General features: G+C 58.8%; 1 protein-coding gene across 5 annotated transcripts in view; it reads right to left on the bottom strand.

Annotated features, from left to right (window-relative positions):
* Nucleotides 1-435: 435 nt before the first annotated feature.
* CELSR3 (cadherin EGF LAG seven-pass G-type receptor 3) overlaps nucleotides 436-15,259 on the bottom strand; it is a 28,898-nt gene continuing 14,074 nt past the window's right edge. For 2 of the 5 annotated variants that reach the window (XM_058442217.1, XM_032161630.2), the window contains 23 exons: nucleotides 15,136-15,256; nucleotides 14,669-14,852; nucleotides 14,258-14,359; nucleotides 14,025-14,039; nucleotides 12,883-12,977; nucleotides 12,483-12,692; nucleotides 12,028-12,223; nucleotides 11,607-11,762; nucleotides 11,037-11,202; nucleotides 10,367-10,534; nucleotides 10,017-10,143; nucleotides 9,718-9,924; nucleotides 9,300-9,474; nucleotides 8,946-9,058; nucleotides 8,456-8,535; nucleotides 7,791-7,917; nucleotides 7,204-7,320; nucleotides 6,973-7,121; nucleotides 6,597-6,706; nucleotides 6,084-6,242; nucleotides 5,562-5,762; nucleotides 3,910-4,795; nucleotides 436-2,475 (listed from right to left, as the gene is read on the bottom strand). In XM_058442217.1, the coding sequence (XP_058298200.1) occupies nucleotides 2,448-2,475; nucleotides 3,910-4,795; nucleotides 5,562-5,762; nucleotides 6,084-6,242; nucleotides 6,597-6,706; nucleotides 6,973-7,121; nucleotides 7,204-7,320; nucleotides 7,791-7,917; nucleotides 8,456-8,535; nucleotides 8,946-9,058; nucleotides 9,300-9,474; nucleotides 9,718-9,924; nucleotides 10,017-10,143; nucleotides 10,367-10,534; nucleotides 11,037-11,202; nucleotides 11,607-11,762; nucleotides 12,028-12,223; nucleotides 12,483-12,692; nucleotides 12,883-12,977; nucleotides 14,025-14,039; nucleotides 14,258-14,359; nucleotides 14,669-14,852; nucleotides 15,136-15,256 (3,892 nt within the window). In that variant the 3' untranslated portion in view covers nucleotides 436-2,447. The remainder of the gene's footprint in view (nucleotides 2,476-3,909; nucleotides 4,796-5,561; nucleotides 5,763-6,083; nucleotides 6,243-6,596; nucleotides 6,707-6,972; nucleotides 7,122-7,203; nucleotides 7,321-7,790; nucleotides 7,918-8,455; nucleotides 8,536-8,945; nucleotides 9,059-9,299; nucleotides 9,475-9,717; nucleotides 9,925-10,016; nucleotides 10,144-10,366; nucleotides 10,535-11,036; nucleotides 11,203-11,606; nucleotides 11,763-12,027; nucleotides 12,224-12,482; nucleotides 12,693-12,882; nucleotides 12,978-14,024; nucleotides 14,040-14,257; nucleotides 14,360-14,668; nucleotides 14,853-15,135; nucleotides 15,257-15,259) is intronic. The other 3 variants (XM_032161631.2, XM_058442215.1, XM_058442216.1) reach the window with 3 other exon arrangements.

Raw genomic sequence — 15,259 nt, 5'->3', positions numbered from 1 at the left:
AGGTTACTGCGCGGGCCGCCGAGGAGAGTGGTGGGGGTCAGTGCTGTTGGGTGGGCAAGGCATGAACTGCAAGAGCAGTTCCTCAGGTTGGTTTCATCCCAGGTGAGGGCAAAAAATGCGGGTCAGGGCTGCAGACCCTGAAGAATTAGGAAGTCCTGTTGCCGTTGCCTTGACCAGCGGGGAGGTTTCCTTTAGCACCTTATTCTCAGCACCTGTGCTCCAACATCAGGACCCAATCACAAAGTGAGGGGCCAGATTTCAAGGTGAAAGAGATCTGCCATGAAATGGGCTAAAAATAGCTGGATATTCTTGAGAGGGGCTCAGATTCCTCCCAAAGGTCAGTCTGGCTTGAATCATTCACAGCTGCCATCCTACCTCCCCAGTCCCCAACAGGAAAAGGCAACAACTGTTTTCTATAGAAGTTTATTCCCAAAACAGAGCGCGGCTTCACGGAACAATTTACACAGACAGGAAAGAGGGCCGCTGGGCTGGAGGAGGGGAACCCCAGAGAGGGGCATCTACGAAACCTAGGACATGGCAAAGACACCCTCCCACCCCCAGCAGGCCACTCAGCCCTTCAAGAGCTGGGGTCCTTCTGGGTAAGGAGAGTTTGGGTCCTGGCTGGTGGGATTTAGCTCCAGTCAGGGAAGTAGAATTTCTAATCTCCCAGGAAACTGCTTCCCAAGAGTATGCATGGGGTGGTGGGTGAAGAGGTGTCTGCACAGACCACCCCCCAACCCTGCACAGCCACTCTTCCCAGTGGTTAGAGGATGCCTACTCTCAAGGTCTTCTGGGTCTGCTGTTAAACAGGGGACTCAAGGCTGACCTTTGGCCTGGGAAAGCTGGGGGTTAGAAAACCCCTCAAGATGGCCAGGTCAGGGTCCTCACAGGTGGGTCCTCCAAGTCCCTCTCCCACTTTCCCTACCTTTCACTTGTAAACAAAGGAAAAAAAATTCTCTACTGTAAACAAAGTGTAAAACTCAAAGTTTTGAGTTGTAAACAAAGTAAAAACATTTTTTGAATCTGGACTTGTAAACAGTAACAAAATTTTAAAGTCTTCAGTTCTGGACAGCAGACAAAATAGCAAAAGTAAGAGTTTTGTGAACAGGGTCGTAACAGTCATTTTTCCCTTTTTAAGGGAATAAAGGAGGAGTGGAACGGAGTCACTTCCTGCAGCCCAGGTGCCTAGGGCCACGGAGGATCCTGTAAACATAGGAGGCAGTGGCACCTACATTCTGGGTCTTGAATTCCCTTGTTTCTGCTCCCTTTGCTCACCTTCCCACCCTACCCTTCAGAATCAATTCAAGCAGGGAGCAGTGTCAGGGAATCAAATGGCACCACAGACAACTTTTGCTTGCTGCAGGGGCAGGTGAATGACCCCTCCACCGACCCTCTGCAGGAATGTCTCACTAGAGGCCCGAGCCCCTCCCCGTGGGAGACAGGGAAGCCTTGCTCTGTAAACACGACATCAGCTGCTCCACCAGCACCCCACAGCATCAGTCCTACGTCATAAGGCAGTAAGTGGCAGGGACTCCACATAATAAATACACACATCCACCGGGAGGGGCGGTATGAGCGAGCCCCCATGAGGACGTCAGAGGACCCCTGTTTCCAAGACCAACCCCCAGCCCCAGAAGTTTGGCCTTTGGAGCATTCAAGAAAAAGCAAAGAACAATTCTGTACTTTGGGCCCCTGACGATACTCAGATCAACTTGGGGGTGGAATAGGGGGAGGAAGGCATATGTCCCACCCATCTGAGTCCACCCCAGAAAGGAGAGAGAGATGAGCATAGGGTTTGCTAGGGACCCAAATGGGGTCAAACTGCATCTCTCCCTCTATCTCCCTCCCCCTCCCAGCCCAGTCTCAAACCTCCCAGGAGACAGAAAAGCTGAAAAATAACATAAGCATCTCTCTGGTTACAAAGGTACAAAAGGTATAAAAGTCTCCCTCCGCCGGGCGCAGTGGCTCACGCTTGTAATCCCAGCACTTTGGGAGGCCGAGGCGGGCGGATCACGAGGTCAGGAGATCGAGACCACGGTGAAACCCCGTCTCTACTAAAAATACAAAAAATTAGCCGGGCATGGTGGCGGGCGCCTGTAGTCCCAGCTACTCGGAGAGGCTGAGGCAGGAGAATGGCGTGAACCCGGGAGGCGGAGCTTGCAGTGAGCCAAGATTGTGCCACTGCACTCCAGCCTGGGTGACAGAGCAAGACTCCGTCTCAAAAAAAAAAAAAAAAAGTCTCCCTCCAGTCCCCCCTCTCTGCACCTGTCACACGCATGCTCACAGATGTGCATGGAGCCTCAGCCCTGCCACACCAGGTAGAGCTGGGGCACCCACCACTGGGGAGCAGGAGGCTGCCTTGGGATCTGCCCCCACTCCTGGAGTCTCTCCTGTTAGCCTAGATCCTCTGTCGCCCTCAGCTGTTCCTCGTCCACGCCGTCATCCCCTCAGGAGTGACCCTCACTTCTGGGAACTCTGGAGGCACATGAGGAAATCAGAGGTTGATGCCCAAAGGAATCCGAGTCAGGCAGCTCTGGACTCCCCCACCACATTTTGCCTGGCTGCTTCCCTTGCCTCCACCATTGCTCTTGCCTCTTAGCCCCCAGCCCCTTCATGCCCACTCCAGGGTTCTCAGAGTCCTCCATTCCGTGCCCCAGACTCAGCAAGGCTCCTTGGCTGCCCAGGTGTTTTCTCTAAGTGCTTCAAGAGCACCTACTGTTTACAGATGCTGTGTTGAGCACTTGACAGATATTATCGCATAGATTTCCACATCTCGAAGAGTTTGTTACTACAGACTTCTTTACAGATAAGGAAACTGAGGCCCAGAAAGGCTTGCCTCTGCCTAAGGTCACGCAGCTAGTAAGGTAAGACACAGAGCTCAAACTCAAACCTGTGCGACTCCAGAGCCTGGGCCCCTGCTCAGTCCCTAGTCTACCTCCCAAACAGCCAGACCCCAAAGCTAGACTGCAGGGGGACCCAGGCCATGGGTTAACTCCCTCTGGTCCCTACCCCCCAGCAGCCCTCAGTGCCCAGGCCCCCCAAACCCCTGCTCTTTCCTCCTTCCTTTGTCCTCTCTCTGCCCTGGGTCCTGCTCAGTTCTGTTGATCCCCTGCCCCACCCCTAGGGCCCCCTTCCTCCCCAAGCCATCTCTTACCCCACAAACCCCCAGAGCCTGACCCAGCTGTTTCTCCTCCTTGAAACTCAACTCTCCTCTTGGCTTACAAGAGACCTGGCAGCTCCTGGTTCCTCCCCACTCCCACCAGTCCCTCTCGGACTCCTGTGTATCCAGCTACTTCCTGGGTCTGTCTGCCATCCCCGTCCCCACAGATGCTTCACACATACCCGAGATGAACCAGGTTCCAACTCAGTTCCTGTGAGCCCCACCCCAAAGTGTCCACAGACAGGAGGAACTCAATATTGACTGAATACATCGATGAATGAATGATTTATCCTCAACAAAGCAAGCCCTTCAGCTTGGTATATCCTGGCACCACTTCCAGCCTCTCCTTGTCCTATACGACCCCCTAAGCAAAGCTTCCCAAGCAAGGCCTCCTTCTCTCTTCCCTGCCCCTTGCATATTCCAGGTCATCTCCCACTTCTAGGCCTCAGCTCCTGCCCTCCCATCCGCTAGCTCAATCCACTGGAAGGCACCTATTTCTCCTTAGCCTGGGAGGTACTGGGAAGGCTGGCTGGCTCCAGTCACACAGCCAGCAAGTCCCTGCTAGTCACACCCCCATTTCTTGCCAGATTCCTGTCCCCAGCCTGTGGCCCTCTGGCTGTGCTGAGCCTGGGGTAGCCCACACCTGTCTGCCAGCCCTCATCCCCTTCTGTGGCAGAACACAGGGCAGAGCACACAGGAGGTTGCCCTAAGCTGATGAGGGTGAGAGCAGGTGGCTGGACCATACTTACTCTGAATCTGGCGACAGCTCCGAGATGCTGTGAGACGTGGCAGAACGCGGCGTGGAGGGCCCAAGCACAGAGGCTGTGGCAGAAGGTGTGGCAGTGGTGTGAGGGCCCGAGGGTGTGCTTGAAGATTGCACGGAGGAGAGGGCCGAGGAGTTGAAAGAGGCAAGGATGGAGGAAAGAATGTCCAACTGTTCTGTGGAGGGGCCGTGGCTGGGGCCACTGACCGGGTCCTCCCTAGCTCTGAGCAGCTGCGGGGGTGGCCCAAGGGCTTCTCGTGAGGGGTGCCGGCTAGGCATCTGGTCCAGCTGCTCCCGAGAGTTCGAGCTCCTAGACAGAGAGTCCAGCGGCCGGGATGGCAAGAGGGGGTCCCTTGAGAGTTGCCGTTGGGGAGACAGGGGCAGGGGTGGGGGCTGTGGGTCAAGGTCCCGGGTGCGGCGGGGCGGGGGCAGCGTGCTCAACCACTCTCGAGGTGCCCCTAAGTCCAGCGCATCCCGTGACCCGAAGCGGCCAGCCATGGCGCCAGGGTAGTCCCGGGGTGGCTGCCTCCGTGGCAGGGTGCTGCCCCGATCTCTGGGCTCCAGTCGGCCCGGTGCAGCGTCCATGCATTCCTGGGACCCTGGCCGGCTCAGGGGACGTAGAACAGGGGCAGGGGCTTCCTCTAGTCGCTCACGGCTCAGTTGCCGCCGGAGGAGCAGGTCCAGCTGTTCTCTAGAAGAGTAGCGGCTGGCTGGCTGTGAAAGGCTACCTGTGCCTCCGCCAGCATAGATGCGACCATAAGAGGCAGCTGGCACAGCACGGTGGCCCAAGGTGGCTGCACGGCACCAGGACAGCTCAGGGGCACCTCGGGTCTGTGGCACCAGTGGGTATTGCAACCGGTTCTTCAGGATGCCTGTGAGAGGAAGAAAATGGGGGGCAGGGTGTGTGTGGGAGGGGGAGGGCAGGCAGGAATTCCTGAGTCTAGGGGTGTGGCAGCCCTTGGGATCCTTCCAACACAGGGTTGGGAGTAGGAACCCCTTGGGGAGCAGCAGAGGCAACCCTGGTGGTCCCAGAGAGGCAGCAGGACAGGGGTCAGAGTGGAAGGGCAGTCATCTTCCAGTTGTGGTCCCAGGGCAGGGGGAGGGCGGGCAGGTCCCAAGGTGCAGGGGATGGGGCAAACTCCCTGAGGTCAGAAGAGGGGCAGCCCTCAGGTCCTGATAATGCAGGCCTGGCTGAAATGCAGGAACCCCCTGGGTTGGACAGGAGCAGTCCCCAGGGTCCCTGTGATGCAAGGGTGAGGGCAGAAACCTCTTCTCTGGGTCCCCATAAAAGCAGAGTAGGGGGCAGAAATCTTCCAGATCAGAGCAGGGGCTCTGGGATCTGGGCGGGGGGCGGGGGGGAAGCAGCTCCTAGGGTCTCTGAAAAACAGATGGGCTGGGGCAGGAGTGGTCCCCTGTGGTCCCCCTGTGGCACTGGCCAGGGTAGAGGGGGACAGAGAATTCCCAGGTCAGGATAGGAGCAGTCCCTGAGGACCATGAAGCAGGCTAGAGAAGCAGAAGTGCCCTAGGTCAGAGTAAGAAGAGCTCTCAGTCTGGGATGAGGAAGCTGCAATCCCTTGGCTCAGGGCATGAGCAGCCCCCAGCGTGCCTGCGGTGCGGGCCAGGGCTCAGGGACCGTACCTTTCCTCTGGCGCTGGGCCCGGCCCAGAGAAGCTTCATCCCCACTGGTCAGGGCTGGGTCTGGCTGGTTGTTGTTAGCTGCGTCCTTGCTGGTGTCCAGCCCCAGGCGCCTCTCAGAGCCCCAAGTCTGCAGAGCACAGGGGGCTGCCTCGCACTCCCCCAGGGCTGGCCAGTAGGACAGGAGGTCATTGCCATCCACATCTGTGGAGCCAGGGCAGGTTACAGCTTCTGGGTTGATCCCAGTGACTCATGACCCCTGACCCTAATGACCCTTGAAACCCTGGCTGTTCTTATTGAGCAGAAGTGGGAACAGGAGGGTATCTCCTCAGAGATCAATGGGTGGGGGTGACTGGTGAGCCCCCTCCCCGTAACTGGAGGCGGACAGACTAGAAGTCGGGGAACCTGATGTCTGAGGGGTCAGAAAGACCAGGCTGAACCCCAACCGCAGGAAAGATGGGGAGCTGGAGGGATAACAAATGGGGCATCCCTTGGTGACCCAAGGGGTCAGAGGGCGCCTGGCACCTTTGGGGTGGGTGAGGAGCCTCTCACTCTGGGCTGCCCGGCGGAGTGGCCGTTGGAAGCGCCCCCGCGTCCGGCCATTGTCCTCGCTTTCTGAAGATGGAATGGAGAGACTCCTCTCCTCCTCCAAGGACAGATCACTGTCGGAGTCGGAGTCTGCACCTGGAGTTGGGAAAGTCAGAAGTACTTTCAGAGGTAAGGGACTTGGAGATAAGGGAACTTGGAGTTGAGGGTCTAGAGGTGGGTACGGCAAGGGGGTTAGGGTTGAGGACGGGAACCGGGGCAGGGCTTGGAGTGGAGGTAGAAGCAGAAGGGCTGGGACTTATCAGAGGGAAGGACGAATCAGGAGTGGACTGGGAGAACCAGGGCTGGAGAGGTAGGTGCCTCCTGAGGCAGGGACCTTGGGGGAGATCGTCCCACCCCAGTCAGCCACTGCTCCCAGTATGGGGTAGAAGAAAAGGGGATGGGGAAGAGATCCTCTGCCTCCCTCCTCCCTGCCCCAGGCCCCAACTCCACCAGCATCTCGATGGAACATGGCCACGTCCAGGTCAGTGGGGCCAGCATGAGCCTGGAGGCTGTGGTCAGTGTGGTCAGCGGCTGAGCCATGTCGAACCAGGATATTGTCCCTGGAAAGCAGGAGCCCCCCCGCCATGAAAGAGGGATGTGATGGGGTGCCTTGGAGGCTGGAGTGTCTTTGAGTGCACAGCCAGCTGCGGGTGGAATGGCATCCCTGGGTATGTGGTGGGAAGCATTTAGGGCAGAGGCAGAAGCAGGGCCCCAGATAGCCAAGATGGGTGGAGCCACCCACCCTAGGACCTGGTCATGCCAAGCCCTGGTAAAGTGGGGCTGGACTAAGCTGAGTGTGCCCTCACAAGGAGGCCCTTCCTCTCACCTGAGGTAGCTGCGGCCCCGCTGGCTGTCCTGGTCCTGGGTCCGGCCGGAGCGGGCGCTGCTCACAGAGGAGACGGTGGAGGCGCCCAGAGTGATGCGGATGAGGCCACTCTCCTCAAAGAGAGCCGTGTTGTTGTAGGCCCCAGGTCCCTGGGGATGGTGGGGACAGAGTGTGAGCCTACCCTGAAGCAGCCTCAAAGCCTGGCTTCTCAGGTCCCCCATCCCGACTCACCGTCCCAGGTGCTGGCCTTGCCTCCTCGGGCGCTGCCTTCCTGCCCAGACAGGCTGGTGTCCAGGCAGCCCGAGCGTCTGCATTCAGGACACAGAAGAGCAGCAGCACCGCCAGGCCCTGTGGGTCAGCGAGGGTCAAAGCAGGGTCGGCAGGGGTCAATCAGGGACCATTATAAGTCACTGTGGGTCAGCAACGGGGTCAGTCACTGTAGGCTAGTGCGGGTCAGTGAGGAGCCCGTGCGGGACTCAGTAAGGGAGTCAGAGAAGGTCAGCAGGGGAGAGGTTGGGGCAGCAGGAGTGGCTGGAGTCGGTAAGGTCAGTGTGGATCAGCAAGGGGCTGGGAGCCTTGGTGTTGGTAAAGGTCAATCCAAGATCAGCACTCAGTCTGGGATCAGTGCCTAAGTTAGAGTCAGCTCCAGGCCTGGGGGCAGCAGCTAGGGCCAGTGTCTGGTCTGGGGTAGTACCCAGCCTGGCAAAGTTCTCCAGTAAGAGTCAGCTCCAGGCCTAGGGTCAGTGTCTGCCTAGGGATGGCCCCAGCCTACTGAAGGCCCACCTTGTTCTGGGGTGAGGGAGGGGCACTAGAGTCACCTGGAGGCCGCAGAGTCCGGCATGGAGGTAGTGGAAGGCCAGGATGCTGTGGTTGACTGCCAGGAGCCCAAAGAGCCAGGAGGCACTGACCAGCAGAAGGAGCAGGAAGGAGCTGCGAAGGGTCCTGCTGTGGGGACATGGGAAGACACAGGAGGACATGCAAGGCTCATGTAGGATTCATGCAGGGAACACGGGAGGACACACAGGGGCCACACACAAAACGTGAAAAAAAGGAACTCACACGGGAACATGGAGGTCTCTGGAGGACACTGGGGGAGATGGGAGGTCCCACAAAGAAGCAGGAGAGCAGTCAAAGAGCCATGAGGACACGGGAAAACACAGGGGTATGGGAGCCCCAAGGGAGGGCATGGAAGACAGGTGGGAACACACAGGGCAGGGGGCAAAGTGAGCCACCCAAGCCATGGGAGACTCTGGGGGGACCCAGAGGACAAGGAGAGACCGCAAGGCAGAAGCACGTGTGGGGCCACAGTATAGCGAGGGCGCCAGAGAGGGACCACAGTTCAGGGCAGGTGTGACTTCATTCCTTCATCCAGAACTTGGAGCCCAACCTGCACCAGGGAAGATCTGGGGGCCCCAGACCACCCCCCCCCCCAGGAGGGACCTGCCATCCTGAGAATCCCCCTTCCTCCAGCCAGCCAACTCACAGTGCAGAGGTCTTCTTGGCCTCCCTCTGCCCTGTGGAGCAGGATGTGCGGGCAGCGAGGAGAAACATGGTCCCGTTCATCTGGACCCACGGCCAGACATGTGGGGCCGGGCAGGGCAGAGAGAGAGAGAGAGAGAGAGAGACTAAGATTCACAGAGAGAGGCAGAACCAGTGAGAAATTCACACATACACACACACACCAAAGGAGCTTAGCATCACAGAAAAAGAAATTGGGAACCCGAGAGGGACTGAGAGAGAGAGAGAGAGATGCAGAGACAGAGGCAGGGACAGGCAACTCAATCTCTGACCCCACGCCCCCATCTCCATGCCAGTTGAATGGGAGTGGCCACTGACCAGAGGACAGAAAAAATGAAGGCCGAGCCCAGGAAGCCTGCAGAATGCCACCTGACCACCCTCAGCTGAGTCCACTGCACCTCCTCCCCCCATGAGGGAGGGAAGTACAGAGGGGGCACCAAGTCCAGGGCACTCACCACTATGACCAGGACAACAGGGCCAGCAAAGCTCCAGATGAGGGGCTCATGGACTGAGATCCAGCAGAAGTCAGGGTTCCCATAGCCCTCAGGGTCCAGGCCCACAGCAAGGCCTTGGGAAGAGAAAGGGTAGGACTGAGGGTGTGTGTTCCAGAGCTGCTGACCAGCCCATGTATGGGAGAAAGCATGGGTGAGGGCAGAGCAGCTCCCCCATGAATAGATGGCTTGGGGTTTGAGGTTGGGGGTCATGAATAGATGGCTTGGGGTTTGAGGTTGGGGGTCATGAGCAGGAGTGGGGACAGGGTCAGGGGTCAGGCCATGTGATGGATGGAGGTTGGGGGTCACAGCCCTCACCTAGCAGCACAGCAGGGACGCCCCAGCCCAGGGCATGGTAGAAGCGCATGGCGCCGCGGTCCACATTGCGTGGCTCAACCTGCATGCGGTAGAGGTGCAGCCCCTGTACGAAGAGCCACGCGAAGGTGCTGAGGAAGAAGTAGTGCAGGAGGATGGCGACTGCAGTGCACACCAGCTGAGGGCAGGGGGGCATGTCAGGACCTCTCCTGCCTCACCCACCTCTGACCCCTACCCCAGGCATCTGCTTCCCACCTCTCACCCCTAAACCACAATATCTTACCCCAGCATCCTGCTGAAAACCCTGGCCCCAACCCGAGCATCCCTGACCTATGACCCTGAGTGACCCTGAGTTTTGGCCCCAGGCCTCCTGGGCCAGTAGGGTCATCGGGACACAAGTTCCCTTGCCCTGATCCTGCACCTGATTGTGGGTCCTGTGAATCCCCAGCAGGAAGAGGAGCTCTGCCACCCCCAGGGCGGCTGCCACATTGGCATGGATCCCACGCACATTGGACTTGAGGCTGCGCAGGCTCAGCAGGATGGCTGCAGTCAGCACCAACGCAGCCACAGACACAGCCACGACCACATGGGTGAACACAGCCAGCAGCTCCAGGTCGCCCTCCAGCCTCTACAGAGACAGGAATGGTTGATGGGCTGCTGGGCAGAATCCCTGTGTCCCTTTGACCCCCTACTTCCTTGGAAAACTGAACACAGCCCCACCTCACGGGGAGAGGCATCCATGAGGACCCCAAAGGTCCCTGTCCGGCTGCAGCGACACCGTGCGTGGGACCCATTCCTGTGCACCAGCTCGCAGTCCCGTGCTGTCCACACACCATGCTGCTCCGCCCTGCAGCCACAGGGCAGTTAGACACAACTCTGACCCACTGTCAGGCAGGGGTTTGTGAGAGATCATGGGAAGGGCTGAGGGTGCCTGGAGTTGGGGTACAGCATTCCTCATGGTCCGGGTTGCACAACAGCACTAGTGGGGGCCCCAGGGGTAGGCTGAGACTATCAGTTGGCCTCGCAAGGGCTAACAGGGGACCAAGGGTTTCCAGAATGGGGGTCCTCACAGGCCAGGTGGGTCCCACTGCACACAGATGGCCTTGCTCCGATTCACTGTCTGTAGCAGGCGAAACTCTAGGCTGATGGGGGACTCCAGGATTCCCCTTAGGAAGTTGCGTCCATGGAACACAGCCACGCTGACCACCGGGGAGTTCATGACAGGGTTCTGGGGAAGCCTGGGGAGATACCCATCTGGGCTTGCACACTGCTGACTCCCCATGCTCAGCCTGCTTGCCTCACCCCGTCTTCGTGCCACTCGCCAGGGCTGACCCAGGGTCTGGGATGTCCCCAGAGTAGAAGCTGTTTCTAAGATTCCCACCAGCCTCTCTTGGGCTGCTGAGGGGCTGAGCAGCTCCAGGGAACCTGCAACTGTTTGCCTCTGATTGCCCTCCCTCCTACCCCCATCAGTCAGCCTGTCCTTGTCTGTCTCTGTCAGCCCTTTGGTCTGTCTGTACCTGGCTCATGGATCCCTCCTGTGCGTGGCTCTGTGTCTGTCAGCCTGTGGCTCTGTCACTGTACCACTCCAGAGAATAAGAGTCACACAGAACCCCGCGAGGACGGGGCTCCCTGGAGCTGTGCTCCTCTCTGTGTGTTGTGAACCTACGCATCTACCCACCAAAAAAGGGGCTGCCGGGCTGAGAAGTTTGCAGGAAGCTCAGGGGTGAGGGGCCTGAGTACCTGGCACCTCGGCGTTCCGCCTGGAACTGGGCAGGGAGCAGTCCCCCCAAGGTGCGGTAAACGAGGAGAATGATAATGGAGATCCCAGGCTCTGGCTCTGGTGGGGCTGGTGGGGGGACCACACTTGAGGTGGTGGAGTTTTCCATGCTGCTGCTTGTGGGCAGAACTGCCAGGAGAGGAGGAGGAGGAGCTTCTGTCAATGACCTTTGACCCAAAGCACCCACCAACCCAGCTCTGAACCCGATCAACCATGGGGGTCTCTTCCCTGCAGGAGCAGAATTGGGGATTGCAGGGACCATGAACCCAAAAAGTAACAGTCAAGGCCTGGGAGGGGTCATCTGTGATGAGGGAGAGGGTCTGACAAAGTGAAGGTGTGGCAAGGTGGAGGGTGGAGGGGAGATGTGGGAGGGAGGGTAGAGGGGAGGTGGGGGGGAGGGTGGAGGGGAGATATGGGAGGGTCTGACACTGGGGAGGTCTGGAAAGGGGAAAATTGGCAGGAGGGCAACATGGTATCTGGTTGGGGGGACAGAGAGACAGGACTTGGCCCAGGGGTCCCCCAGGGGCTCTCACCTTCAGATGGGGATGGCCGTGGGGACTGGGAAGGCAGCAGCACATGCGTGTGAGGATCCCAGGCATCCTGGCCCCGAAAGAGGTTGCTATGGTAGCGAGGGTAGCGACGGGCCCCCCGGGGAGAACTGGGGTGCTCCATGCGGTCAATGCTGAGCACTACCCAGGAGAAAGAAAGGGGAGGCCCATCATGGACCTCTTCCCCCTGCCAAGGGTTCTACTCTTACTCGCATCCCGTGCCTGAGTCCCACAATCCGTTTTCCTTGCTACCAGCTCGGAGCCAGTCCCTACAAAACGCTGAGGGTGGTGGCTGAGTCTCCTGCCATTAATGTTGGCATCGATAGCCACAGCCCCTCAGACCTTCAGGTACCTGCCCTTTCATGGCCCCCCTGCTGTCCCCCGCCCTACCCCACCCACAACGTACTGATATTAGGCGTCACCAGCCCCATGGGATTCAGGTACGTGAGTTCCATATTCCTTGCGAGCGTGGCTGCATACTCCTCCAGGTGCCTCACCAGCCCCGCGCTGCCTGGGGAGCCCCCAGGGGCCCGCTGCCCCAGTGCTGCCCACAAGTCCCCTGTCTCTGGAGCAAGCAGTGCAGAGCCAGCCCACAGCAGATTCTGGGAGGATGGAGATAGAACTGGGCTCAGCCAGGTGGTGAGGATGTATGAGGGGATAGGGCAGGCCTGAGAGGTCTGGACGGGTGCTCAGAGGGGCTCCAACAGGCAAGGGGGTGGGGCTGCAGAGGACAAGGACAGAGGGAGAGCCCAGGACCTTCACTTCCCAAGAGGACAGCAGGAGAGCCTGAGCTGAGGATCCAGGGGCAGGAGGCTGGGAGCTGGGGAGCCAAGGCACTGAGAACATAGGGCACAGCCCCACCTCGTTGAAGTGGGCATCCTGTGTGGCTGTCAGCCCGAAGCCCTGCTGATGGCTCTCGAAGGCCAGCAGGTGGGCCAGCAGGCGGGCAGTGACTCGAACATCTTGGCTAAAATAGTGGTCAGTGTGGCCAGTCACCTCCCGTAGCCGCTGAGCCAGCTTCTTGGCCTCCATGGTATCCAGTGCCGTCTTGTTCAGCTCTAGGCCATCCAGCTGCCAGGACAAGGAGATGGTTGCTCTGTGGTCCCTTAGGCCTTCCTCCAAAGCCTCACGGAGAAAGGCTTGCCAGATTAAAGGGCAACCAGGAAAGCCTCAGGAGTTCAAGGGCTAGGGTGTGATATCTGGGGCCCACCACAGGCCAAGGAAGGCCTTAGGTTGCAGGAAAAGGTCTGGGCAGTCTCACCAGCAGACTGAGTTCTCGAAAGGCAGGGGAGGTACAGTTGAAGAGGTCGGGCTCCAGCCAACCCTGGGCCTCATCACACAGCCGCACAGCAGCACCTGGAGGCAGGCAACCCCTGGTCAGGCCTGGGGCCTGGATACCTTTGCTGAGGAGATAACCGCAGCACCCTCTCCTATCCTGGGGGAATCCCTGAGGCAGAAGTCAGAGTCATGAGCACCTATAGCTGCGCCCCTGGAGGTAGCGGCCCAAGCCCAGGTAGGCCCCAGCTGCTTGTCAGGCAATTCCTGAAAGGGCCGTAGACCATTCTCAACCAGCAACCATACAAAGCACAAGGGTGGGGCTGCACACACTCACCCACGTGGGCCAGGACAGGCTCACAGATGTGCTGGTTCACACACACACCAATGCTCACCAATTACACACAGATGTATGGACCAGACCAGCACACAGACACACAATGCTCTCTCACACACACACAGACATGACACAGAAGAGGGCTTCTAGGAACATCCAGTGAAAGGTGGGAGGATTCTCACACAAGTTTTAACTGCCCCAGTGGTTACTTTGCTGTCATTTCTCTCCCTTCTCTCTGGGGTTGGGATGGAGGTTGAATGAGAATTGACTTGGATCTTAAAAAAGTTTGTAGCTACCAACAAGAGAGAGCCTAACTTAATCACAGAATCCCTCCCCACAACAGATTCACAGACACGTGCACAGGCACAGAGATACACACATGAGCATGCGTACGCAAACAATCTCCGTCCAGCCACTGCAGAGACCTCAGGCAGCAGGGAGTGTTCTGAGGGGACCTCAGGCAGTGGGGAGGGGCCCCCAAGCAGCAGGAAGGAGCTATAGGGTCCTCAGACTGAGGAGGGATCTTTCGTGACCTCAGGCAGTGGGGAAAGTCCTGTGGGGACCCCAAGAACTGAGGAGGGGTCAGCAGGATCCTCAGGCAATGGGGAGGGGTCTCTGGGGATCTCAGACATCAGAGAAGGGTCCCTGGGGTACTCAGATAGCCAGAAGGGGCCTGCAGGGACTTCAGGAAGCAGGAAAGGGTCTGCAGGGACCTCAGGCAGCAGGAGGGGTCTGCAAAAGCTCTGGCAGTGGGAGGGGGCAGCGCACCTGAGCAAACACGTACCCCTTACCTGCACCCCGCAATCCTGCCCAGAAGCCAAGAGAAACAGATGGAGGCTCAATGAGGGTGTAGGGAGGGGCCCAGAGCCCCTAATCAGTAGTGAGGGGCCCACATGGACTCCCACCCCACTTCCACCTCTTTGCAGGAACAAAGCCACCCAATTTAGGAAAAGAGATGTCTCTAGCAGTCAGAGGACAGGCCCACCCCCACCCTCAGTGATGCCCTTTCCCCTCACATACTCACCCAGGGCCCCCCGGGGACAGGGCACTGTGGCCAGGACACCAAACTTTGTCTGGGGCCACCACACACCAGATCTCAGGGACTTAGGGCAGGCATCATAGAGCACTAGAGAGAGAAGAGGTGCTGAGCCAGGCAGTCAGGGTCCGGAGCAGGTGGCAGCCACACCCACTGCCCCTCCACCTCCCCGCAAAGGCCCACTGCCCGCCACTCCTGCTGGCTTCTCAGGAGCTGACCTGTCAGATTCTGTGACAGGTCAGCAAAGTACTTGGGGCAAAGGTAGGGTTCCCTGGGTGTAAGTGGTCTCCCTCAGGAGAAGCTTCCAGAGTCCCCAAGGAGTCAAGTGTGCCACTGATACGTGATGGTGGCACACTGGAACCAGCCCTCTATGAGTGGAGCTGGGTGGAGCCTGCTCACCCCGGCAGCCGCTGGCTGTCACCTCCGCGAAGGGACTGTCACAGCTGTTGCACTGGCGGCCAAGGGCTCCTGGGCGACAGGGGCACTGCCCGCTGTGGGGTGCACATGAGCGCGAGGTGGAGCCCACAGGGTAGCAGTCACATGGGAGGCAAGAGTCACTGCCCCGTGGTCGGTAGTGGAACTCCTGTTTGAGGATGGGCCAGGGGCCTGAAGTCAGAGGTCAGGGCTTGGGGAATGAGTGGAATCAAGGACAAAGGGTCAAGAGAACAGTGCTCATGGGTCAGAGGACACCTGGGCCATGCGTGAAGGCAAGGGAGGGGTCACGGGTAAAGGATGAGAGACAGCAACTAGGTCACAGGACACAGGCAAGAGGTTAGGGCCCAAGTCAGGTGGCGGAGGTCAGCAAGCTGGACAGGAATTGCAGATTGCATCCAAGGAAGGGTTAAAAGGTCAGGGACCAGGCACACCTTGCAGTGACACTGCCCATTTGTCTTGTTGCAGTTGGGATCAAAACCTTTGTGAACGTCACAGTTGCAGGGGCCACAGGTTGGGCTCCCCCACCAGCCCCGTGGGCACTGCTGGTCCATCCTG

This window comes from Hylobates moloch, unplaced genomic scaffold (genome assembly GCF_009828535.3).
Source record: "Hylobates moloch isolate HMO894 unplaced genomic scaffold, HMol_V3 SCAFFOLD_8, whole genome shotgun sequence".
Lineage (NCBI taxonomy): Eukaryota > Metazoa > Chordata > Mammalia > Primates > Hylobatidae > Hylobates > Hylobates moloch.
Note: the sequence above shows the minus strand (reverse complement) of the source record. Positions and strands in the feature narration are given on the sequence as shown.